The sequence below is a fragment of the Cyprinodon tularosa genome, unplaced genomic scaffold, assembly GCF_016077235.1.
Source record: "Cyprinodon tularosa strain WSP-4 unplaced genomic scaffold, ASM1607723v1 ctg380, whole genome shotgun sequence".
NCBI classification, from domain to species: domain Eukaryota; kingdom Metazoa; phylum Chordata; class Actinopteri; order Cyprinodontiformes; family Cyprinodontidae; genus Cyprinodon; species Cyprinodon tularosa.
In genome coordinates, this window is record NW_024039097.1 from 358031 (window position 1) to 384806 (window position 26776).

A 26776-nucleotide genomic window follows, 5' to 3' on the forward strand; every position below is an offset into this window, starting at 1 on the left:
TTAACACTTCTCCATGTTTTATTTGTTAGAAACAAAGATGTTGAAGCTGTGTTGGTTGTGATGTTCAAAAACAGCTACCACATGAAAAAGTAATAATATTCTTTGCTGGCCGAGTTCTGCGCTGCGGTTGTCTGAATCAGGTTCAAACCAGTTGCAGCTGTACCAGCACTGACAGCAAACCTACGAGAGGAGCTGGAGAGTCTCCTGTTGTTGGGCTGCCTTTGTTTGGCTGCCCTCCTCCTGCTGTCTTACACTCCATAGGAGAGCAGTGTTGAGCTCAAAGATCGCGCCTCTGAGCATCAATAATAGAGCCTCACAGCAATAAGCACAGAAAGGGTTGAGGCAGCAGGACAACTTAATACCGTTCAGTTACTAATTAACTGATTGAAAGTCTCTAAATCTGGAGGAGCATCCAACTCGTGTTTAATATGAGGCGTAAAATCAAGCGGACAGTTTGTTAAGAGTGGCTCAGCCCCAAATTTGTCAAAGCTCTCTTATTCCTGACAAGCAGAGCCTATAAAAGGCCTGATTTATAGTTGGCTTTTATTTTTATTTTTCTGCCTCAACCGGTCAGGTGGTGAGGCAAGCGCTCGAGGTCAACCCCATGAAGTTGTAAAGTGAGACGTAACCTACATTCATGAGGGCCAGGAAGGCTGGGAGAGGAGGCAGAAAGAGGAGAGATTCAGGGGAAAGAAATAGACTCCATTTTTTTGTAAGTCCTCCCCTCCAGCTGTCACCCCACTCTTCATCCCATGGGGGGTTGCCAAGGTGACAGGAGGCCACATGTCTTGGGGGCGTCGTTTTGGTCAAAGGACCCCATTGTTCTTGTGTTAAGCCGTCTTCAGTATGCCGGTCTGCCAGGGAGAGGGGCTTCACGCGGATTCCACGCTCTCTCCCGCGCTCTCAGATAAACACACCAAACAGCCACTTGTATGACGGTGCAGCACTTTGCTTCTACATCCAAACACTAGTAAAGCTTTTCTAAAGGCCTTTTTAATTCAAAAAGGCTTAATGTGCAGTTAGGAGGGAAACAGTCATGACTCAGACATTAAAAATCAAGAAAAATTGAAAGGTCAAATGAGGAAGAATATTCAGCATGAGTTTTAAATCAATTTAACTTTCAACAACAATCAAATGTGACTTTTTTAGTCCTCATTTTACTGTTCAAATGGACGGATGAAGCGCCTTCATGCAACTCATCAAAGTTTCCACAAGATGGCAGTGTTGCCACATAGCCCTATATAAAAGCTCCTGATTACGTCCATCCATCTTCTAGTGGGTGTAAAGAAGAGAGTGGAACCAGAAACCTCTGGCGTCCTTCAGCCAAGTGACTGACTTGATGTAAAGGGAGGTAGTCAATTACCCGGTGATGGATAGATTACAGTCATGCATCATTCTCAGAAGCCAATTTTCCGATGCGAGCCGAATTTGAAACTCAATTTGTTTCTCCTTCCTCTGTTCCTCTCGGAGAGACGGACTGGGGAAGCAGAGAGCAGTCGAGTTGAATCTATAACCGGTGGACGGCGAGGTCACAGGTCAATACATTTTCAAATCATTTGGCTGGTTTCAAAATGGAAATCCGAACACTAATTTACTCAGCAGTTTGTTCAGTTTAAGAGCAAGAGGTCTGAGGCTTAAGAGAGAAAAAAAAAGCTTTACTTGAACTGAAACAAACGGTCAAACTGAAGAGAGGAGCTTTTGGAACGTTTAAGATTATTTCTATTTAAAACGAATCCTAATTATCTTGTTAAAAACACATTTGGCTCCAGAAGATGAGAACGAAAACCAACATTTCATTCTAAAAAGTCTTTAAAAATCAACAGTCAACAGAACAAACCCAGAAGCAAAATAAGAGCCGTTTATGAGCCATCTTCATCCATCCACAGAAGGAGGGATCGATTTTAAGATGCTTGATCCAGTGACTTTAGAGTGGGGGGGGGTTGCGCACTGTGATTACCAGCTGAGTGGGGGATATTGATTAGGAGGTGGTCGGCAGAGATCATTGGGCTTTCAGCGTATTGACTGAAGTGGTAAACTTGAGGGAAACTGGACTGAGCTGGAATAACTCACAAGGATCAACATCGTTAATGTTTTTCATTTGAAGCAAAGTAAATCTCTCTGTTTAGGAGAATTGATTCAATTTAGTGAAACAACGTGGAAATGAAATAAAATGAATCATCAGTTCTCTTCATTGTTCGCTCAGTTCAGTGGAGGCGGAGTCTCGTGTTTCCTCGGGGGGAAGCAGAGCGGCACTGAGGCGTCTTTGGCGGGTTCTTCTACGAGTCTCTCTAACAGAGTCAGGGGAGGTGTGAGGGACCCAGGCAAGCCCGCCGCCCACGCTGCTGTTCTCCGAGTTCGCCCGGTTCCTCAGACTGCGGCGAACCGAGCGCTCCCTTCTGGGGTTGACAGATTTAAAAACATCCTCAAAATTAAAATCCGCTTGCCAAGGGGCGAGGTCCACATTGGGCCCCTCTACCTCCCCCTGCTGGCCAGAGCTTGACCGGGCGTCTCCTTGCTCCATCTCTCCAGTCCCTTCCTCTTTATGCTCTGGTTCCAGAGGGACTGTGCTCCTTCTCCTCTGTTTGCCTTGTCTTTGTTCTGACTCTGGGATGGATTCTTCGTCTAAAGTGAGCATACCTACATTATATGTGTTTGAGTCGGTGCAGAGGATCTCAGAGGGTTCTTCAGGGTCAGCCCTGCACAGTCCGACATCAATCTGCTCCTTTTTCTTCCGTCCTCTCCTGTCTGCTGACCTTGGCCGCCTGCTGTCCGTCCCTGGACTGCAGGAGGGAGGTCTGACATCATCATATGAGGAAACCTCCACAGCCTCTGCAAAATCCTCGCTGTTAAGAGCACCACTTGCCACCTCAAAGATATCACACCCTGATAAGATGGAAAAAACAAAATGATTTTAGTATCACCGATTTTCAAACTGCTCTTTAAAACTTTTGACTTTTCAGCAAATAAATGTAACTTTAAGGACAAAAAGAGAATTTCTCCCTGCTTTCTCTTCAGTAATAGTAGCTAATGACGTGTTCAGCCTTTAAATGTTACCTGTGGAGCCATCAGGAGTCTGCTCTGAGGATGGAGACGGACCGATGAAGGACCGCCGCTCTGTGATGGGGCTCAGCGCCGGGTTCTTGGAGGCGTACGCACGCGAGCCGTACAGAGAGCGATCTACATCCTTACTCCAGCTGCGGGCTGCTGTGGAGGCCCCCTGTACAGAAATGTTCGAACAAAAAGGTCATTGTGGAATCGACTTATTCAGATTAAGGATCAAACGTCCACTTCTACTTTTAATACATTTTCTTGTTCAGAGCTCAATCAGTGGCCTCCAGAATGAACCTACAAACACTGCCACCTACTGGCCATTCAAAAAAATGGTGTGAAACCTAGATTTGCCTCCTGAAAGAGCTCACCTTAAAAAAAAAGTGAAATAAAGTTCAGATATTTTGTACTTTGAAATGAAACTTTGCTTTTCTGTTCCTTTCTGTGACATGGTTTTAGTCATTTAGGAATATTTCTTGGGCCAATTTGTGAAGCAAATGTTGCTTCTTCATTCCCCACTGAGATGAAAGAAAATTTATTATGAAATTAAAACACATAAATATGAAGAACGGGTAGCAGAGGGAGGAAGCAGCAACATATGCTGTTCACCATAGAAAACAAAACGCCAATATTGACCAAACTTTGCATGTTTTAAGTCCCATGAATTCAATATGGAGAAATGTTAATTTGCCAACATCTACAAGCCTCTAACTGCAGACGTGGCGAAATGTATTTTTGCTGCCTATGGATGAATGGAAACCCCTTAATGATGCGTTTGTAAGTCATGCATTAAAGAGTCCCAAATAAACATTGATCACTTTTAAACCACCTTAAAGAATTACAAAGATATTAAACACTTAGCTGAAGAAAGTGAAATTATACTGCCATGTTCCATTCGCACAGACCTGAAGCAAATCGGGGCAGGACCTTGATTAGCTTCCACTTTATCTTTTAGAACCACATTAGCTTAAGCATGAAGAAATGAGTCTGTAAGGCAGTGACGTCAGATCAAAGTAGCATCAACATGAAAGCCCATATTTGTTCATCTAGATGTAAAAAGGAAGTTAGCACCTGTTGACATGCGCTAGAAATAACATCCAGTATCACTGCTATAAGATAGAAGCTGATAGATAAACTAATATCTCACTTTGTTCTGCGTTTAACCTCCTTATTAAATCCTTAGTTGGTTTCTAAAGCAAAGTTAGAAAGAAGCAAGAACGAAACACTAAAGCTACACAGAAATACTAACACAGGAAACAACAGCTGAGAACAACTCAGTGTTTAAACAAAGTTTAAACTTTGAGTCATTTTCACACAGCAGCGCTTTAATGAGCAGAAGTTCATCCTACATCTGTCATTACTTATAAAACATTTAGAGCAAGCTTCTCAACAAAAACTTTAATTAGGAAGGAAAGTATTGAAGGACATTTTAGCGATTCTTCTTAGTGGCTGCAAGAGGCACTAAATGTATCAATTTATATTCTATCTAAAGTTATGCCCCATAGTTGATAGCAGGTATATTTTCTACTCAGCTGAAAGTATAAAGAAATGATCATTTCACCTGGAATGGAAGCCAGTGTTCCACTGCCACAGTGTTCCACTGCCACAGTGTTCCACTGCCACAGTGTTCCACTGCCACAGTGTTCCACTGCCACAGTGATCCACTGCCACAGTGTTCCACTGCCACAGTGTTCCACTGCCAGTGTTCCACTGCCACAGTGTTCCACTGCCACAGTGATCCACTGCCACAGTGTTCCACTGCCACAGTGTTCCACTGCCACAGTGTTCCACTGCCAGTGTTCCACTGCCACAGTGTTCCACTGCCACAGTGTTCCACTGCCACAGTGTTCCACTGCCAGTGTTCCACTGCCACAGTGTTCCACTGCCACAGTGTTCCACTGCCACAGTGTTCCACTGCCACAGTGATCCACTGCCACAGTGATCCACTGCCAGTGTTCCACTGCCACAGTGTTCCACTGCCACAGTGTTCCACTGCCAGTGTTCCACTGCCACAGTGTTCCACTGCCACAGTGTTCAACTGCCACAGTGATCCACTGCCACAGTGTTCAACTGCCACAGTGATCCACTGCCAGTGTTCAACTGCCACAGTGTTCCACTGCCACAGTGTTCCACTGCCACAGTGATCCACTGCCAGTGTTCAACTGCCACAGTGATCCACTGCCACAGTGTTCAACTGCCACAGTGATCCACTGCCAGTGTTCAACTGCCACAGTGTTCCACTGCCACAGTGTTCCACTGCCACAGTGATCCACTGCCAGTGTTCCACTGCCACAGTGATCCACTGCCAGTGATCCACTGCCACAGTGTTCCACTGCCACAGTGATCCACTGCCAGTGATCCACTGCCACAGTGTTCCACTGCCACAGTGATCCACTGCCAGTGATCCACTGCCACAGTGTTCCACTGCCACAGTGTTCAACTGCCACAGTGATCCACTGCCAGTGTTCCACTGCCAGTGATACACTGCCACAGTGTTCCACTGCCACAGTGATCCACTGCCACAGTGATCCACTGCCACAGTGATCCACTGCCACAGTGATCCACTGCCACAGTGATCCACTGCCACAGTGATCCACTGCCACAGTGATCCACTGCCACAGTGTTCCACTGCCACAGTGATCCACTGCCACAGTGATCCACTGCCACAGTGTTCCACTGCCAGTGATACACTGCCACAGTGTTCCACTGCCACAGTGATCCACTGCCACAGTGATCCACTGCCACAGTGTTCCACTGCCACAGTGATCCACTGCCACAGTGTTCCACTGCCACAGTGATCCACTGCCACAGTGTTCCACTGCCACAGTGTTCCACTGCCACAGTGATCCACTGCCACAGTGTTCCACTGCCACAGTGTTCCACTGCCAGTGTTCCACTGCCACAGTGTTCCACTGCCAGTGTTCCACTGCCACAGTGTTCAACTGCCACAGTGTTCCACTGCCACAGTGATCCACTGCCACAGTGTTCAACTGCCACAGTGTTCAACTGCCACAGTGATCCACTGCCACAGTGATCCACTGCCACAGTGTTCCACTGCCACAGTGTTCCACTGCCACAGTGATCCACTGCCACAGTGATCCACTGCCACAGTGATCCACTGCCACAGTGTTCAACTGCCACAGTGATCCACTGCCACAGTGTTCCACTGCCACAGTGTTCCACTGCCACAGTGATCCACTGCCACAGTGATCCACTGCCACAGTGTTCCACTGCCAGTGTTCCAGTGCCACAGTGATCCACTGCCACAGTGTTCCACTGCCACAGTGTTCCACTGCCAGTGATCCACTGCCACAGTGTTCCACTGCCACAGTGATCCACTGCCACAGTGATCCACTGCCACAGTGTTCCACTGCCACAGTGATCCACTGCCACAGTGATCCACTGCCAGTGTTCCACTGCCACAGTGATCCACTGCCAGTGTTCCACTGCCACAGTGATCCACTGCCACAGTGTTCCACTGCCACAGTGTTCCACTGCCACAGTGTTCCACTGCCACAGTGATCCACTGCCACAGTGATCCACTGCCACAGTGATCCACTGCCACAGTGATCCACTGCCACAGTGTTCCACTGCCACAGTGATCCACTGCCACAGTGATCCACTGCCACAGTGTTCCACTGCCAGTGATACACTGCCACAGTGTTCCACTGCCACAGTGATCCACTGCCACAGTGATCCACTGCCACAGTGTTCCACTGCCACAGTGATCCACTGCCACAGTGTTCCACTGCCACAGTGTTCCACTGCCACAGTGTTCCACTGCCACAGTGATCCACTGCCACAGTGTTCCACTGCCACAGTGTTCCACTGCCAGTGTTCCACTGCCACAGTGTTCCACTGCCAGTGTTCCACTGCCACAGTGTTCAACTGCCACAGTGTTCCACTGCCACAGTGATCCACTGCCACAGTGTTCAACTGCCACAGTGTTCAACTGCCACAGTGTTCAACTGCCACAGTGTTCAACTGCCACAGTGTTCAACTGCCACAGTGTTCAACTGCCACAGTGATCCACTGCCACAGTGATCCACTGCCACAGTGTTCCACTGCCACAGTGTTCCACTGCCACAGTGTTCCACTGCCAGTGATCCACTGCCACAGTGTTCCACTGCCACAGTGTTCCACTGCCACAGTGATCCACTGCCACAGTGATCCACTGCCACAGTGTTCCACTGCCACAGTGATCCACTGCCACAGTGATCCACTGCCAGTGTTCCACTGCCACAGTGATCCACTGCCACAGTGTTCCACTGCCACAGTGATCCACTGCCACAGTGTTCCACTGCCACAGTGTTCCACTGCCACAGTGATCCACTGCCACAGTGTTTCACTGCCACAGTGATCCACTGCCAGTGTTCCACTGTCACAGTGATCCACTGTCACAGTGATCCACTGCCACAGTGTTCCACTGCCAGTGTTCCACTGCCACAGTGTTCCACTGCCACAGTGTTTCACTGCCACAGTGATCCACTGCCAGTGTTCCACTGCCACAGTGTTCCACTGCCAGTGATCCACTGCCACAGTGTTCCACTGCCACAGTGATCCACTGCCACAGTGTTCCACTGCCACAGTGTTCCACTGCCACAGTGTTCCACTGCCAGTGTTCCACTGCCACAGTGTTTCACTGCCACAGTGTCAAGATCAGGGAGGGATCTTGTGGGTATCATATTGTCAAGGTCAGGGATCTTGTGGTTTGAAAAAACAACGTTGTGTTTGAAATAAATAGGTCCGGGACCTATAAAGTCAACAGGGTTGACAGAAGTTGGTAAAGACGTCATTGTTGGAGTCTGCATTTGTTTTTCTTTTTTTTTCCTACTTGCTTTGATAGTGTTTTACTTTCCTATATTTTAATCATGTAAAGCACTTTGCATTGTCTTTGTATTGAATTGTGCTATACAAATAAATTTGCCTTGCCTTGCCTTCCACTGCCACAGGCCAGTTGAGGGACGCGACTTCAACAGAGACAACAGCTCTTCTCATATGTTGTCCTTTAAGAAAACTTTCATGTTTTAAATTTGGAGTTTCTCTGTAAGGATTTTCATCCATTTGAATGTGAAGATAAACTGAAATACTTGCTGGGAGACAATAAAATAAAAAGCTATCATGTTCAAACATGAGGGGTGGTGATTTGGCTTCAGTTATAACTCCTGGTTTTAAAATGGGGGAGTTGTCCAACAATCAGGCTCGGGTAACATTTATTCTATTTGCGGAAAAGACCAGGAAACAATGGTAAACAAAGCAAACTGATAAAGTTGCTAATGCTACAGCCACATCATAAACAGAAGCTAAATTCTACTGTGAACAAAGAAAAAAGGGTATGAAAAGGGGTCAGAATTATCTTCTATTTTATACCGCGTTAAAATGAAAGATAACTTCAGATTGGTTTTATAAGTACAACACCAGAGTATGACTCCTTTAAGAATAGACAAAGTTATTCCACCTCCAAACAAAACGCTTCCATTCCTGCAAAGAGAAGGCGGACTGTAGAGTTTGGCATTTATAAAGGCAGTAGATATAGAAATTCTAATTAGCTGGAAAATGTCACCGATGTTTTAAGCTCTATTCAATAATGTACAGTAATTTTCACTTTCATATCTCTAGTTTTTGTTGATGATATGCATTAAAAGATGCGTCTTTTGAACAGTAATTGTTGGTTGGGTTTACAGAGACATAATAACAGGTTAGGAAATGCAAAGCACGCTGCTGGGCATAAAAACTATTTCATAAAGGACCACAGTAACTAAGATCTACAGGTTGTGCAACAAAACGGTTTAGAATGGTTTTAGATCTTACCACAGACGGAACTTTATCCACCAAGATCTGCCTGGAGTCACCAGGCAAAGTGAAAGGTAATGAGTAGAGATGTAAATCAATCATTGACTCATGAGTTACTATGGATTAATGGTTTATTAGATTCAAATTGGTTCCAATCCATTAACCGATGACGTCCAGTTAAGGAATTTATTTTAATGTTTATAGTTGTCCACTTGGGGGCCCACTTTTTCCTTTTTTCTATATTTATATTTAATATGATATATTAATATATAATAGTATTTAAATTTTTTATATTTACATTTTTTAAATGTGGCCTCCTTGTTTTTTCAAAAGAAGTAATGCTGCAGTGGAGGCATGCTAGCACAGAAACAAGAATCGATCCAGAGTCCAGAAAAGAATAATTTACACTGATTAATGCAGATGGAAGGAACTTTACGCGGTTGTTTGTAAATATAACCAGTGGATAAACTCCCTGAATGGCGCCCACTTAGCCGTCCTGCATTGCGGAGTAGCGTAATCTTCCTATGCTCCGAAGGAGGCCATGATAGAAAAGTGGACGGCGTCATGCAAAACATTTCTGCATGATAGAAAAACACTTGTTGGCCCTAAGCATGCTAGGCTTCGTTTTTTTTAATGCATTTCATGAAGCCAAAACAAGGTTTTGTTTTTTTGGTCTACTCTATAAAGCCGCAAATTCAACGCCATTTCTGACATTTTGAATTGAAAAAGCTTCCTGGATGAGAAGCGAAACATCTTCAAACTTTGAAACAAAGTCAAGTGGATTGTCTTTTAAAATTTTTGGAATTTGTGAAAAGGGTTTTTTTTTTTTTTTTTACTCAGTCACCCAATAATAGGTTTCTGTTTATTAAAGTGTAAGAAAACATGTTTTCGTTTATTGAGCCAGCTTTGATACAGCTGCCACAATAAACTATTCAAATATAATTCAAAAATGTAGACATCAAGTTAATGAAAGGTCTTATGATGAGAGAAAATGGCTGCTTATCACTTAAATGGTAACTGATGCTCTGACCACCATCAGTAAACAATATCTTGCCCAGGGACACGACGACACTGAAAGCAGGAGCTGAACCGTCAACCCTATGAATAGAGGTCAAAACTCCTACATCTGATGCCAATAACTAACTAATCATTATTTGATGGATGAGTTCAGCCACCTTTAGATTAATTCATTATTTAATAATTTGTATCCCTAGTTAGGACTCATTCTGACAGATCGATGCAGATAAGTTCTGGTTCAGCAGTTTCACCCTCCTATAAACAATGCAGCTTTACAGCTTGTACTGTAAAAATTACAGAGCATTGGGAACACGACAGCTGCGCAGCAAAGGATCCCGTCAGGTGAGTGAAATACGTGGTTATAAGATACAGACATTCCTATTTCTCTTAAACTCCAGTTGGAGTCAGTAACTGGCAAAACCCTTGGTGAAGAAAAATGAAACAAGCAGACATGGCTGACCCACCTTCATCTTCCTGCAGGCCGCCTTGGCAGCAGATCGTGCCGACCTCTTCACAGGTTCGCTGTCCTCTAGCTGCTCGGCGAACAGACAGTTGGCCTGAGGATACATCATACATACATCATATGGGCTGTGTTTCTGCCACTCTTCCACATTTAGTGTGTGATTGGGTTCAGATTTAGAGGAATTAAACAGATTAAAAAGGAGTGCGGTTATGAACCCTGAATTATTAAAAAGTAGATCTCATCTGGCAACTGGACATTTCTACAAGCGAGACGAAGCAGAAAGCGTTTCTCCTAACAGCAGACCTTTCTCTTTCTGCTGTCGGGCCGCGACCGAAGCTCACTGTCAGAATCCTCTTCTTTCTATAGGAGACAAATTCACAGATTTAGACAAATCAAAATATGCTGTAAAATAGGATTAACCAGAAAAGAAGGATAAATCACAACAGGCTCTATTTTCTCCAGAAAGCAAATCAATGAAAACCTTTTAATAAGAGATGTGCTGCTCCTTCCTAAAAAGTCTGATCAGCACTTTTCTTGAAGACACTGATATCCGGTTAATTTTCAACAAAACAGAAATAATCACCAGAACAACCTCAAAGTATTTATCTATAAAACTTTCACGTTTTATCACACTCAAAGTGTAAATGAGTCTCATGCTTCAATGATGGTGCATTAAATAGACAGGATGTGACATTTTTCTCTATTTTCTCAGCTGCTGATCTCTGATCATCGCTGAAAGAGGAAAATGTCTGATTCTGACCTGTGGCTGATTGATTGTTGCGTATGACGGACCAGTGGGATGGAACAGGCTTTACAGCAGAAACTGAACTACATTAGGAGGCTTTTTAAATTAGGATTTCTTAGAAGCTCCTGCTGGATTAAACAATTAAAATTCAAATAAGCACAATTAGTTCACCCAGGCTGCTTAATATAAATACTTTATCAGGAAAATGATTCAGGATTTAATCAAGTTTGAACAGAATCAGACCTTTTTTCTTCTGCTCTTTGATTGGGTCAGAGTCTGACTTCCAGCATCTCCCTCAGGCGGTTTGTCCTCTGCCACACATTCACGCCCTTCCATGGCGTCCATCTGAGGGGTTCCTGTTGGTTCGGAGTCGCCTTTTGAGGTAACAACCACCCCATCCCCCAAAAAAAGAGAAATCAATCCACTGAAATAACGAGCTCCAGATAACTGGCCTTCAGCTACAGTTAATAATAAATCTAATTGCACGGACCATTACAGGGGGACCATAGATGTCTCAAAGGACATCAGACTGCTAATATATGTAGAACAGATGGAGGTGAAAAATTCTTCAGTATTTTATCTGCAATAAATCAAAACATTCCCCTGACTCTTTATGTATTCATTTTAGAAGAATTAAATTAAAACTTAGCTTAAAATAAATGAATGCATGCCTCCTAAAGATATAGAGATATGATGATAAAAACTAGTGTTGTTTAAAGCATCCACCTTTAAGCTAATAAAGAGAAACAGCATCCAACCATCCTGCTCCTCTCTGATGTTATAGTTATAGTAAATATTGTGGAGATCAGTTTACCGTTCAGAGTCTGAGAGAGAGATTCCTCATGGAAAGCCATGTTTAGATTTAAAGGCTGAGCATCAAAATAACACTCTGTAAAATGAATAGAAACAAGTTAGGATTTTATTACACTCATAATATCTTATCGTATGATTATTAATGTTTGAATCAACCTGCATCACTCAACACGGCAGAGTCTATCTCCTCCATCGACGGATAAACAATCTAGGAGGAAAGAATTAAAAGGCGCTTTTAGTCCTAAATGTAAATATTAAATTTCCACTTCAGAAATCATTACTCTGTGTTGTCTACCTTTCCATCCTCCCAGTCATCCCCCTCATTGGACGGTCTGCGTCTGTGAGGCATTGCGAATGTTGGGGAGGCACCAAACCCAGCGGGGCAGAGAGGCTCCGGCTGATTCTGCTGTGTTTCTGATTCGCTCCTCTGAGGCGTCTTCAGCACAGAGCGCAGCTCCAAGCCCCCACCGGGAGTGGCGGCCCGAGCTGGAGTGCCCCCCTTTTGTAATGGAGTGCTTGGGGGCAAGTTCTTATCAAAGAACTCAGGAGATAAAGGAACCCCAAAGCGCACCTGCTTCTTCTTCTTCCCTGCAGGCGTTCTGTCCCCATCCACTGGGAACCAAGGAGCAAAAACCTTCAATCACAAACATGCTGCAGTAGATATTAAATTAAGAGGAAACGAAGTATGAAGCATGAGCATGTTTGTATTAAAGCAGAAGAATAGCTACATTTTCCATCTTATGCTTACTATTACTGTGTAGGAAACAAGAAAATGCAAAAGAAAGTATTTTTTCAGTTTTGAAAATCAGCAAACACTTCAGATGCAGTTTAAGAGGCACATAAGTACGTCACAATGGAGCCCTGCAGACTTGGCTACACCTAGAAAAATGGTCCAGCACAGCAACAAACCTCAAAGACTGGACTAAGCCAGGATCAAAGGCGAGCCCCCCCACAGCTGTTTACCTGTGGGTTTCATCTCCAACGCAGAAGGGAGAGATGGGATGTGGGGGAGATGTGACTGCTGGGCCGGCGAAGCAGCTGAAGGGCCATCAGAGGGAGGTCGGTCAGGGCTTTGGTGTTTACAGGGAGCCTCCTGCTAGAGGAGAATGAGTGAGAAACTGAGGGAAGCTGGGTTGGATTTGAAAGGAAACGCTCAAAAGATGCACTGCCATACTGGAACCTTTTTTGAAATAAAATGTTTTTTCATATCAGGCAAAGATGCGACGGAAAAAAAATCTATGTGATTTTAGTTTTTGATAGAAACTAAAACGTGACCCTTTAATCATTTATGGATAATGTCTGATACAGGAGCTGGGAGGGAACAACAGCCAATCTAAACATTGTGTTCAAGCTTAGTTTACCCTTTGATGAAACAAATATAAGAGAGAAAAAGGACATTTTTTGAGATTATATATATATATATATATATATATATATATATATATATATATATATATATATATATATATATATATATATATATATTTATATATATATATATGTGTATGTATATATATATATATATATATATATATATATATATATATATATAACGGATGCACGATATAATCGGCCCCCTATCGGTATCGGCCTTAAAACTGAATATCGGACATCGGCCACCCCACCGATATTTAACCCGATATTTGATCAGCTTCTGAGTTTCTAAAGTCTAAAAATAAAAAAAAGATAAAAATACTACTTCTTCCTCAAAAACTTATTTTTTACAAACTTAAAAACTTCTAAAGACGAGGGAAAAAATATTGATACATTAAAATATCACAATATCTTCATATGCTGATATATTGCCATTTAAAAACACCATATCAATCTATTTTACTAATGAAATATTGCTATATTTCATCGTTATGCTACGAAATCCCCCGAAAATTCACGAAATTTTGTCATATTTTTATATGTTGATATATTGACGCGGTATCGATCTATTTTACTAACAAAATCTCACAAGAATTAGTAAAATATCACGAGTTTGTAACAGAACAATGAAATTTCACGAGATTTTGAAAGTAAAATAGATCGATACCGCGTTTTTAAAAATCAATTTGATATCAGCAAATGAAAATATATTTGAGTATATTATTTTTCAAAGTGTCAGAAATGGATAACAAAACTGCTATTTTCAATGACTACTTATTTTTGTCCAGCTTTAACATCGGTATCGATATCGGTACTCCCATTTTATTGTTATTTTAAAATAAACACTATTGGTCTTTAATGTCTCCTTATTTTGTACATTTTTTTAATTAAAGCTGCATTTAATACCAGTTTTCTAGCTGTTGGAGCAGATGAACGCCTCTGGTTGTTAAAGCAGTGGTAAAAAATAAGGTGGTGATATCAGAGTATCTAATGAAATAGGAGCTCATTGGGATAAATAATCACATTTGTGTGGACCTTTACAATTGGCAGCATTATTGGTTCTGAAACAGTCAAACTGTCATTTTACAGAACCAGTGTCCACCATCTACCACTGACCCAAGTTAAGAGTTTCCAAGTGATTCAGAACCACAAACTGTCTGCCATGTTTATTTAGTTCCTTTACATCAGTGCGGGAAGCCTTGCTTTATGGATTATGTTGCCTACTTCATGATGTCAGACAGGTTTGATTGAAGCAAAGATTTTTTTTTTTTGTCAAGGTCAATAATCCCTCCAAAGATTCAAATGATTTATGGAAAGGCCTGGTTAGTATTTCACTGCATTTCAACTGTTTTAGTGTCCAAAGTAAGAGCAACTTTAGCTTAAGCAACAAAACTACAACCAACTGTTTCCTAAATTTAGGTTCATCTTATAAATATCTCCTCAGTGGAAGATTGCTGCAGAAAAAGTGTCTTGGATATTTGGGGTCTTTATTACATGGACCAATTTTACTAATATTTCTCCTCCTACTTCAGATGATCTACTTCTAACAAGAAGTTTGGAACATTGGTTCCTCTCTGTGGCTTCCAAAGGCTGCTAATGGTGGCTCACCTTAGTATTTGGTCATTTTCTAAATGCTCTTTCTAAAAAAAAAAAAAACAAAGTATAAAAAAAATCCCCAAAAAACTGATCAAATTAAATATAGCTTTATGTGTAACTTATTAATCCAAACAACTGATCAGAAAGGCATCAGGTCAGATTGACCTGATTGGCGGATTCCTGCCTATTAAAAACCTGAGAGTTTCCTCAGTGAATCTGCTGAATCCTTAGAGATGCATATTTAAAGGAATAGTACACCCAAAACATGATTAGCCTTCATTTTCTACTCACCCCCATGCTGAACAACACCCTGGAGTACTTTTTTGATATCTCAAATGCATCTGGAGATCTGGGAGGCTTCTTGCTGTCTGCTGACATTCAAATAATGGAGGTCTATGGTGACCGAGACAGAAAGGTCCATAAAAGTCCACAAAAAACGTGTCAATATTCCTCCATACTGCTCGTCCAATGTAATCCAAGTGTCCTGAGTGGGTAGCATCCAGAATTTACTCGAAACGAAGTCATTTAGAATGTTTTTAGAGCATAAACAGTAGTGTATAGGATTTCCTGAAAGCGCGCTCACGACGCTACGGAAGCCGGCAGATCAAACCAGATGAAAGTGCGCATTCAGCGTCTGCTCTTCCAATAATGCAAGCGTAGAAGAAGAAATGTGCTGTTTACCTGTGCAAAGAAAGAAACAACGAAAGAAAAATATCTGAGGACTTCAGTGTTGAGGAAGAGCATGAGTTCTTTGCCGAGCTGAATGCGCTGGTTTGGTCTGCCGGCTTCCGTAGCGTCGTGAGCGCGCTTTCAGGAAATCCTATACACTACTGTTTATGCTCTAAAAACATTCTAAATGACTTCGTTTCAAGTAAATTCTGGATGCTACCCACTCAGGACACTTGGAATACATTGGACGAGCAGTATGGAGGAATATTGACACGTTTTTTGTGGACTTTTATGGACCTTTCTGCCTCGGGCACCATAGACCTCCATTATTTGAATGTCAGCAGACAGCAAGAAGCCTCCCAGATCTCCAGATGCATTTGAGATATCAAAAAAGTACTCCAGAGTGTTGTTCAGCATGGGGGTGAGTAGAAAATGAAGGCTAATCATGTTTTGGGTGTACTATTCCTTTAATCTTGGCTAAATTTGGGAATCATGGTTTCCTGACCCTCACAAGCAGAGCAACAGCTAACAGACCTTGATCCTGCAGTCGAACGGCAGACATGCTGTGAAAAGTCTCATATCGGCAAAATATCCACAGCCTGGAAACCTGAATACAGAGCAAGTCCTCATAGAGCTGGTGGGAGCGGTGGCCCCAAACTAGACATCCAGCTCCAAAGTGGCCGTAGAAATGAACCCAACACTTAGACCTTTTCATCTTAGATTAAAGCAGGAGCAAGAAGGCAGGAGAGGAAAAATCCACTCAGAGCCACTGAGCTGACAGGCCACTACTTCTAAATATGGAGCTCTCTTTCTAGTTCCCAGTGGGACTTCACATTTGAGCACTTTAAAAAAGACAGCACTTGATCATATTCTATTAAACCCAGCTCTACAGTCAAGTAGCACTATAAAGGTCTCTGTAGTGACACCTGCTGAGTAGCTGAAGCTAAATCATGTTTAATAAGTGCTTTCCTCCTTTCTGATACCTAACCCTGTGGGATGAGACCTTCAAACACAGAGTTTACTGAAGTGTCTCGCTTTAAGTTATACTTATCTTTTTACCATTAACTTCCTACACTTTGGATGATTTGACATCCAGGATAATTACAACTGGGTTAGAGCTGGGAAACGGCTGCATGTGGCCCTCAGTCCGACTTTGAATCCCACCCAGCAGAGTGAAGCAATCTAAGGATTTGACCTTCACCACCAGATTTGTTCCCTACAGGGTAAAAGTCCATGCAGGTTGACTGACTGAAAGGAAGCTGTAAAAAAGGAGGAAGACAGCAGCAAGAAGAACAAAGGTGGAAAAAAACACATCATCTTGGGAGTAAAAAAACCCAAACAGGTCCCTAATTCCACTGCTGCTTTTCTTACGCATTTAGATTTATGGTGACAGTGATTAAACTCAACAGATATTGATAAACCTCAGAAACAAACAAGTTGCAACTTAAAAAACACATCTGTTCAATGAAAACATCACCAAACATAAATATCTCTAAAAATCTTTAGTAATTAAATGCAGTTTTTGTGAACAGTCAGGTTAGCATTTCACCAAAACGTTAATTACTCAGTAAGGTTTTTTTTTTTCTAACAACCTTTATGTTCGTTTTTGGTGCTGCAGCTACAGCAAAAAAAAAAAAAAAAAAAAAAAAAAGGTAATAGATTTTTAAGTAGGCTACTTTCCATCGGTTCGATCATAACCATAAAAAGTACCATAAAACCTCATAATGAAGCATTTATGCCCGTATCACTAATTTTAGCCCAAAGTTTTAAACACACCCTGGAATGAAACAAGGGGTGCTTCATAAAGGGCTGCCCTGATACAAACAAATACAGCAGCCATCATTTCTCAAAATGGGGAAAAATATTAAACATCAGGCATAAGAAAAATTGATCCATTTCTTCTTCACCAAAGAGTTTAATTAACTGTAAACTAAAGCAGATAGAAGAAAATAATTTTCTAATATTGGAGACAGAGAAAGATTAGAAAGCAGATATATTCCAATATTCATTTTTTGGCCAATTATCAGCCGATTTTCAAGCAACGTCGACTGACCAGTGCAAGTCTAACTGCTTCTATGAGTTTTCTCACATCAGAGATATAAAAGGAATATATATCAATATCTCCTCGGGACAGCATTAATTCAATACCAGGATTTTAATGCACAAAGCAGAGAAAACAAAACATCTCATACTCGTCACAACAGGGATTTTTGTTCTACCTCGATTTAATAACTTTAATATGAGTCCTTTGGACTACCCATGTAAGGCGCACTGTTCATTATTTAGTATCTTTATTTTTTTTCAATAATTATCATTATAACCTCCAATTAGACTGCTTTGACTCTCACTTTTGATTGTATTTGAGTCAATGAGTCAATGCAATCAACTGGTTTTACTTAGACAGAAAACTTTGTATCAATTTGACTGTATGATCTGGTTGAACTGTAAAGTGCCTTGAGATGACATGTGTTGTGAATTTGGCGCTATATAAATAAACTGAATTGAACTTTTTTATTATGACCACAACACGTCCACTTATTGCGTGTACCAAAAAGATAAAAAACAAAAAACAAAACTGCACCTGCGTTGGAATCTGCAGATCAGGTGCTTAAGGGCTGGTTATACTCCCGCAGCAGAGTGTTGCAGTACGTGTCGCAGATATTTTTGATTCATGCTCAAATTTGAAGAGTGGTCTGTGCTATGTTATTTCACGCCATGATGCAAGAGGGACAAACACGAACTAGTTGTAGGTGTAGATACGGCCGAGGAGGGGAGGAAGTGAGGGCAAGTTTGCACGACAACGGAGAGACATGAGGGCGAAAAAGAGCGGGGATCCACAATGGCGGTCATACAAACAAAACAAGCCAGTAAGGTACCAAACAGGAAATGCACATAGTGTAGAGCGGATGTAGATATGACCAATCAGAGGCCTCCTGTCTACGGTCACCGACAATTTTGGAGAGGTGCAGCAGAGTTATGCACCAGAGCAACACACAAGCAGACAAACTGGCTTCTGAGTATAAATCAGTCTTTAGTGTTAATTTTGGTTTTAATAGGAAACAAACTTCCCAAAATGACATTATATCAAGTGGCATTAAAAAAATGTGAGAAAAAAGTCAAGCAGAGCTTTTAAACAAAGCTTTTTGATTTTCTGATAGCAGCTCTGGCAAATGCTCAGCTAAATATTATGTTTCCTTTACTTATTTTGCAACGTTTGTAATTTAAAAATGATCCCTATAGGTTGTAAACAAACTTTAGTCCTGTAAATGCAAAAAGCATGCGTACCTCCTGATCCTTCAAGCCAGAGTGACAGACAGAGATATCGTCCTCTCTAATCTCCACGCTGCAGCCTTTCAGGGGGCCCAGCCCCCTCTTTTTGCCGGGTGCGGGTGAAGTTGGTGGGTTGTTTTCTTTTCCTACACCAAATCAAAAAATAAACAAATAGGAGAAAATTACATAAACATGAAAAAAACAAATGGGACCTGAAGACACATGATTAAAGATAAGTTAAAGAGAAGACGTTAAAAAACCGGAATAAAGACACATTTGAAGCAGATAGACTCAGTTTAGCTTCTACTAACTGAGAAAGAGGCTCATTTAAGCTGCTGACCAAACAGCAGCAGAAATGACTGGCTGGAAATGTCCAACTGAGGCTTATACTACGCAGCATATTAATCTGTAGCCTTTAAACTGTGCCTCCAGACATGAGAGAGAAATCTTCCCGGCATAGATCTACATGGAGAAATGAAACTATTAATCCTGCAGCGATGCGGCTGCCTTACCAGACAGATAATCTTGCGTGAAGATGCATCCTCCAGTGTCGTTGTTCTGCACTGGCAACGGATCACAGGCGTCGCTTTCCTTAACATCCATCAGGCTGCGGAAGGAGGCCATCTTCTGCCTCAGAGTGAAGGGGCTACTCATGACAAGCTGAGGGGTTGAGATGGCAAAATTAAACACATCTACTTAGAGATGGAGCTTGGCAGCTCATAAACTTCTGAAATGAGCGAAGTGGTATTAGTGAGGGAGAGCACATCCATCACACGCCGGTTCCACACACAACCCCGGGGTTCACGGTGCGCCTAAAGAGAGCCGCTCGAACATTTTCATTTCCTCAGAGATAGCAGCATTAGAGTAACACAGGTTAAGCATAATTAGAAAAACTGCTCACTTCATTGGGTGACTCACCCCATGCAGATCAGAGGACTCAGAGCTTTCACCGTGAAAAAAAGTCCCAAATATTGATTTTAACTTTTTTAACCACTTCTTCAGCATCATTTACTTCTCCTCTCAACCACATAGCAGAACTCATGTTTGCTACAAACCTGCAGCACAGAAATGAAACTACTCCTTATTCATTATCACATCTGAGCAGGTGAGGGAGCATCATCAGTCCAACCCCGCCTCTCGTCTCTCATTGGCCAGTATAAAGCAACCTTGGCGCTGTGACAGAAAGCACTTCCTGTTTAGCTGCTCAATGGCAGTATCTTATGGAGGGAATTTTCTTTCATTATTGCTGTAAGCAAAGAAATATTTTGTAATCTAGAAATTAAACTTTCTTAATAATAAAAAGTTAATGAGATTAAATGCTGTCTAATTAGGGTTTAATTTTTTTATATTTCCATTTTTCAGATTGAGGCATACAAAGAGCGTTCTTTTCAAACTGCATTTTTCTGACCAAATTTTCTTTATTTTCCAGCCCAATACAAAACCTCACCAATAATAAAGTAGACGTGTTGCTAATGTCCATCCAGACCAATAGAAATGCATCTTTGCTCTTCCCTCCCCCACAGAAGTGAAGAGAATGGGATCTGGAAAAATGGCTTTATGAAACATGTGAAATTTGTAAAACTCTGAGATATGGAGAAATTTGAAAAAAGAAAACATGGAAAAAGAAAAATACATAAACATTTTGAGAAAATAAAAAAAACATGTTATTTTTGGTTCCTGGACTGCTTTTTATTTACTTATTTTTTATTTACAAAACTTTTTCTTTGTTTGCAACAATAATGGAGCAAAACTCACTCCATAGAATATTCAAAAGTATATGAGGCTAGCTGGTTAGCTGCAGGTGCTAGTTATAGACAATATAAATACAGATGAAGATAAAACCTGCAAAAGTGTAATTAACAAAGCTAATTCATGTTTTTAAATTAAAAAAGGAAACCTAACTCTGATCTTGTAACAATAACTAACATTAAAATCACATTATGAGTCTTGAGATTTACATTCCTTTGCCACTAAATTGCTCCTCTGAATCAGGTGCAAACAGGCCTTTGCAATGAATGACGGAACCTTTTCTCTATACAGATAAACGAATGATCAATACATCGTTCCCATGTGAGGTTACAGGTCTGGATTCACTCTGTTGCTAACCGCCATGTTGGTAGGCAGAATCACTATAGAAACAGCTGAGTAGGTGTGACTACAGAGGAGTATTTATTAATTTCATTCCAAAGCTTGTAGTCATTATCTCATGTAGGATATGAGATGTTCCAACCATGTAGATGGTTTGGAAGAGCGCAGTTTTCACTTCATCCCAAAAAGTCTGGCTTTAAAATAAATCGATCTCAAAGATCTGCCTTCGAAATGCTAAGAAGCTGCTTCTAATTTCACTTCTAATCTAATAAAAACAAAAAAGTATTGTTTTTTTGTGAAAGAGCGTCACCGATTAACTGGATGTGTGCCGCCTGTTCACAGGATATTGTATGTAAACGTTACTGAAATTACTCTCATTCTGAGCCAAACGAATGTTTCAGCCTTAATAGTTGATCATACCTTTTCCTGCATTTCTCATGTCCCGTAAAGTAGCTATAAGTTTGTTTTCTAGCTTTAAAATAAGTCTCTGGATTTCTCTCACCTCTGCTTCTCGAATGGCTGAGACACTGAGCAGCACATCTCGGTCAGCTCATGTGTCACATTTAAAATCTCAGTATAAAAACTCCATCCTAGAAGTACTTTCTCGATGAGCAGTGCATCGTCATAATAATGTAATAACGTTACTGTGTCACTGTATGACAGGCCTGCCGGAATTAAAACTGCTGAATGATAAATTGTCGGTGGTATCACTGCGATAAACAATAATATTGTGGTTCATTTGAAACCAACGTTTTCCCAGAATGCAGCTGTTTCATTTGGTCAGCATTTGTCTGACCTGCTACTTCTCAGTGAAGATAAGGCAAGTTCGGAGAGCTAAGCACCGCAGTGAAACTTCTGTGATCCAAACTTTTTAGTGTAAAGAGACACAAGGAATACAATCAAGCATGCAAACTACATTTTTGTGGACGTATAATATCGTTCTCAGGTCAAGAGTATCAGTTTACTTTTACTTTGTGTTTAGATAAATGCAGTTATCTTTGCTTGCCTACCAAGATGGCACACAGAACAGATGAGTGGGAACAAGGTATTATAGGAATAAATTGATCACAGGGGGTCAGGTTTAACACCGCACGAAACATCTAACCAACCTCTAGGGATTGTGAGGATGGTGGGGTCTTCATCCTCTGTTGCGCCCTGAAACGGATGAGGGAATTTGTCTCCGGGGAGCCGCGGACCCCCACGCTGGATCTCCGCCGAGCTTTTATCTGAGCAAGGCGCGACTTGTCTGGAGAGGAGAGAGCAGATTCAATCATAATCTCAATCACTCCGACCCAACAACAACAAAAAAACTGTTTAACTCAAACTTTTATGCATCAGTTCAAGAATCTTTCCTCCAAGCTTGTTTAAAAAGGACATCATTGTCTTTCATAACTGGAGACAATCTCCTGAGGACCTAATAAAATGGTTATAGAAATGAATGGTCCATACTGTGATCAAGAACACAGCAGAATCACTGTTCCACAACAACAAACAGAAATATTTCATTACTGGCATATCAATTTTATGAACACCTACATTTCCTTGTTTGGAGGTTATCCAACTGGTTATGATTAATGATATTAACTATCATTAGTCCCCATCTAAGTGCAAACAATCCATTGATGGCATGTAAATAAAACAACAGTCAGCTGGGCTGTTAATATGCCAGTCACAGTCATGATTTTCTAACAGAGATGGGCTCCATAAACCCCTAGCTTCACTTTGCTTTCGTAATTCAAAAACAGTCTTTATATGGTGCAATGGTACAGAATAATATTCTTTGAGTTCCTTTAAAGAATTAACAGCAGACCCAAAGCTCTATTTAAATAAACAGATTAATCCGGATTAATCATTTATTGAAATAATCATCAACTAATTTAGTAATCGATTGTTAAATTTAGTATAGAGACTAAATCAAGCCTTAAGCTGACAGAGCTACCCACTTAGAGCAGTAATTATACCAAAGATATTAAAAAGAAAAAATAATATATAAATATTTTGCCATAAAGCTTTTTTATAAGCCATTAAAAAAAAAAAAAAAAAAAAACGGTCAGTTCAGGTTTATTATAAAATATGTGAATCAGGAATTTGTCTATATACCAAACTGAACGATTGTTGCTCTTTACTTTAAAAACCACTTTAGATTTTAAAGATGGGAAATTTTTTTTTTTTTTTTTTTTATTTAAAAATTAAATGTATAAAATGGCTGCATAAAAACCTAATTTTATTTTAGTGTTAAATTCTGTTTAAAGTAACCGATTATTATTAAAAATGTCTCCAGACCTTTACTGGTTGTTGATTTTCTGTCTTCGGACCCAGCTGATTTTTTATTGGTTACCCCTGGTCTAATGCCACTGTCACCTTGATTTTATGTAAATATCGTCATGCTGAAACTTTTGCTTCGCAGTCTAGCAGACGTCCTTTCAATACTGCTCTGTATTTACTCTATCTTCCTTCTCTATGTAGAGGAAAAGCCTCCCCATAGCATCATTCAGCCCCCTTCATGTTTCAATAAAGTGATGTTTTTTTTTAAGGGTTATACACAATGTTTTCTTCCTCGCACATTCTTTTGCATTAAAGTCGTAGGGAAGCAGCTGTATTTTTGAATTCTCCCAAGCGGAGCTTGACTTTACACGACTGAATAAAGTGAATATGACTGGTTGTTTATCAAGAGGGTGGGATTGTTGTGGCAAAGGGTTCGCAAGCAAATTTGGTTGTGGCGGGTTTCTTTGAAGCATCTTGCTTACAAGTTAGCTACTTAGTGCTAGTAGGTTTCTTAATAACGACACTGTCAAGGAACGCTATGGACAGCGGAAACATGCAAGAGGACAAGAGGAGGAGTTTTGTGTCAGAGGTCGTGGATGAGTCTCCTCTGTCATACATTTTTTATTTAGAGGAGGAAAGTGGGGACTAAGTTGTTGTGGAAGAGGACGCCAGGGCAGCAGAAGCTTGGTTTGGTGTAGAAGGTTTACAGCCCTTCATGTTTGAGCCCTTGCCTCGCATCGCTGCCAGATCTGTTAGCTCTACGCGTACCAAAGACACAGACGTTGCGTACATTATCTGCAACATATGAATCAAGATGCTATGACCGAAATCTGATTGACAGATGACTGATGATATATGATTGGCTTAATTTAGGTGTACAAGCTGACGTATAACTAACTGATTTTTTTTAAATAACTTTTTGGGACAATATAGTCTGATAAGGTACATTTATATACATGTTTAGGCCAGAATGATTTGACATTTAAATATGATTTCCCTACGACTTTAAGGCTATAATCGATTTATTTGGTCAGACTTTCCAGGGTTGGGATATTGATATAGAACCTGTGCTTGTCCTTTTTTTTGTAGGCTCAGAGTAAAGGGAGTCCAACCTTTCAGATTCATATTAACAAAAACGGATTAAAAACCATGCATTTCATTGAACTTTACCAGCATATGCTATTTTTAGTTGTTCCATCACAAAACTATGCCTTTTCCCCCCAAAAACAAAAGTTTATGTAATAAAAATCTCCACAATATACGTTTTAGCCAGTTAGTGATGGAAATGTGTTTATAAATGTCTAGTTGAGCCTGCTTACCTTTCCTGTTTGATGAGGTTGGAATAAAACTCTCAGTAGAGATGCCAAACTGGTGAGGTGTGAGCTCAGAGAAGTTTAATGGAGCTTCTTCCTCCACTGGGACTGCAGGGATTTCCTGGTCTGTAGCCATCTGTGTTGACCAATCACCACAAGGAGCAGGTTAATAAATATGGCAGCTACGAGGAGTGTTTTAGTATAATACATTCTTTAGGAAAGCTTTAGACACACTTCTAAAAAAATAAAATAAAATTAGAATAAAACAAGCTACTAAAACGGTTTAAGGCACTGCAAGACGTCCGTTTATGGCAGATTCTCAACTAGTTGATAAAAAAACTAAATGGCAACGCTTTAAGCGAAATAAACCCGTTTTGACCCCCGATATAAACTAGTTGGTTAACGACAATAGCAGCTGGTGAACACAACTCACAGACAATGAAAACTCTTACCTTGACCATTGAGGTTAAAACATGTGTAAAATACGAATAAAAAACTATAGTTTCTCTTAAAAAATGATTGTGGCATGGAGAGATTCAAATCCCCCTCCAAACTCCAGCTTGGCGCTGCTGGTGTATCCCTCCGCGGAGCATCAAATAAAGCTCTTTAACAAAGCTTGTAAAACATGTCATTACGTTATATTTAGTCTTAAAAAAAATTATTTTAATTCTGAACTCGGACTTAGCCGAAAATACTGATAATATTTAAAAATCCGAAAATACTCTAAGGAACTATTTTGCATTCGTTTAACGACCTGAGCGGAACTGGAACTCGTCAGAAATACAAACTAGCCAATAGAAATGAAGAGTTATCTACCACGTGATCATAGGCTTTGTTTGAATCTTTGTTTACTTTATTTTTGAGTTATATTAGGTCAAATTAAGACTTTTGGACTACTTATAACCGGATGAATCGCTATATTGTTTTTTTTATGTAGAATAAAAATATATGAAAAAAAAACTTGTATGGCTGTGAAGAAGTACTTAGAGCTCCCTCTGCTGGTGGCTGAAACTGTAACCAAGCTGCATCCTTGCTGCTTTTGTGAATGTTAAACATTTCTTAAATTCAAATCCAGAAAGCAACGGATAAACAGAATCAGAATTTTGGAAACTATACAAATATTATGTATTTATTTCTCCTTGTTTGTTTTAGTCACACTTTATACAACATTTGGCTTTTACCCATAGGAATGGGCTTTTGTCTGCCATTAATTTGGTTTTGAATGATTAAAAAAATAGAAATAATTCTAGGTTATGATTTATCTAATAGCTTCAAAGATAGTGATGTCTGGCTCCCCGAAACAATAAGCCCAGGCAGGCGTGTTAACTCTAACGTGCAGTGTTGTAAATCTCTGTAAAGCCCAAAACCACACACATACAATCTGGAAAACACTCAAAGCTCCTCCTTTTGTGAGGTTTCAGAGTCTGTTCTACAGCTGAGTACACTGAGATCAGATGCAGCAGTGAGCCTCTCTCCACAGCTGGGCTCTGACCACATCAAGCGTGTGCCTTGCTGTGTTGACACCAGCCAAGTGGAGAGAGCCCTCACTTTTATTGAGGACATAAAAACTTCCAAACAATGAGCAATAAGATAAAAACATATGTTAACCAGTTAAAAAAAAGTTTCAAATATTTATTTTTTGCAATCATCTGTTGCTTTTAAAAAATTAACCTTTTCATATATGTAGGAGTTTTCAAGCTGACATTACTGATAAGTAATATTTCACACAAGTTAATGTTTAAATTCTAAGATTTTTAAATTTGAATTCATCAAAGGACATTTCTCTCATATAGTCCTCTCTGTTTATTATTTGTGGTCTGTCTTTATTTGGTGTCTTGGGAAAATATTACAAACCATACAACTTGTATTTCTTATTTTATGATAAACTGACAAATGTAGGTGGTAATGAAATGGAGGGGAAGATTCAAAATTTTAAAGGTTGTACAGCTAAAAATTGGAAGATTGTCATGCATTTATAGGCAGCCTCAGTGAGTCAATACTTGCAGCTGCAAGTGTTTGGGGTGTATTTTTTTATCAGTGTTTGCACATCTAGACAATGAATACTTGATCTTCTTTTGTGTTGAAGATATGCTCAAGCTTGGTTTATAACTTTATTAATCTCACACGGGAGAAATTCACCTTTGCATTTAACCCATCCCCTTGGGGAGCAGTGGGCTGCCACCGTGCAGCGTCCAGTGAGCAGTGTGGGGTTAAGGGTCTTGCTCAGAGATCCAGAGTGGTAGTCTGTGGGGATCGAGCCAGGTACTTACAACCTTCTCACCTTACACTACAGAGTGTTGACATTCATCACTGGCTTGGCTC

At 40.7% G+C, this 26776-nt stretch overlaps 1 protein-coding gene across 1 annotated transcript; it reads right to left on the reverse strand.

Moving 5' to 3' along the window:
- Positions 1-25205, reverse strand: cdca2 (cell division cycle associated 2). The gene is made up of 14 exons (XM_038297064.1): positions 24907-25205; positions 24461-24590; positions 21986-22122; positions 19301-19448; positions 18804-18934; positions 12843-12975; positions 12175-12491; positions 12036-12087; positions 11881-11955; positions 11310-11440; positions 10625-10681; positions 10323-10415; positions 3055-3217; positions 1-2883 (listed from the first exon to the last, which is right to left on the reverse strand). The coding sequence occupies exons 1-14, from the start codon at positions 24913-24915 to the stop codon at positions 2189-2191; spliced, it is 2271 nt and encodes a 756-aa protein (XP_038152992.1). The 5' UTR covers positions 24916-25205; the 3' UTR covers positions 1-2188.
- Positions 25206-26776: the final 1571 nt, after the last annotated feature.

What these genes read in the sequence shown, in the direction of transcription:
- cdca2 (XM_038297064.1), bottom strand. An exon ending in CTGGCTTGAAGGATCAGGAG is followed by an intron (nt 12,976 to 18,803) that starts GTACGCATGCTT and finishes ATTCTCCTCTAG; the next exon opens with CAGGAGGCTCCCTGTAAACA. An exon ending in GTTGGAGATGAAACCCACAG is followed by an intron (nt 12,492 to 12,842) that starts GTAAACAGCTGT and finishes CTTGGTTCCCAG; the next exon opens with TGGATGGGGACAGAACGCCT.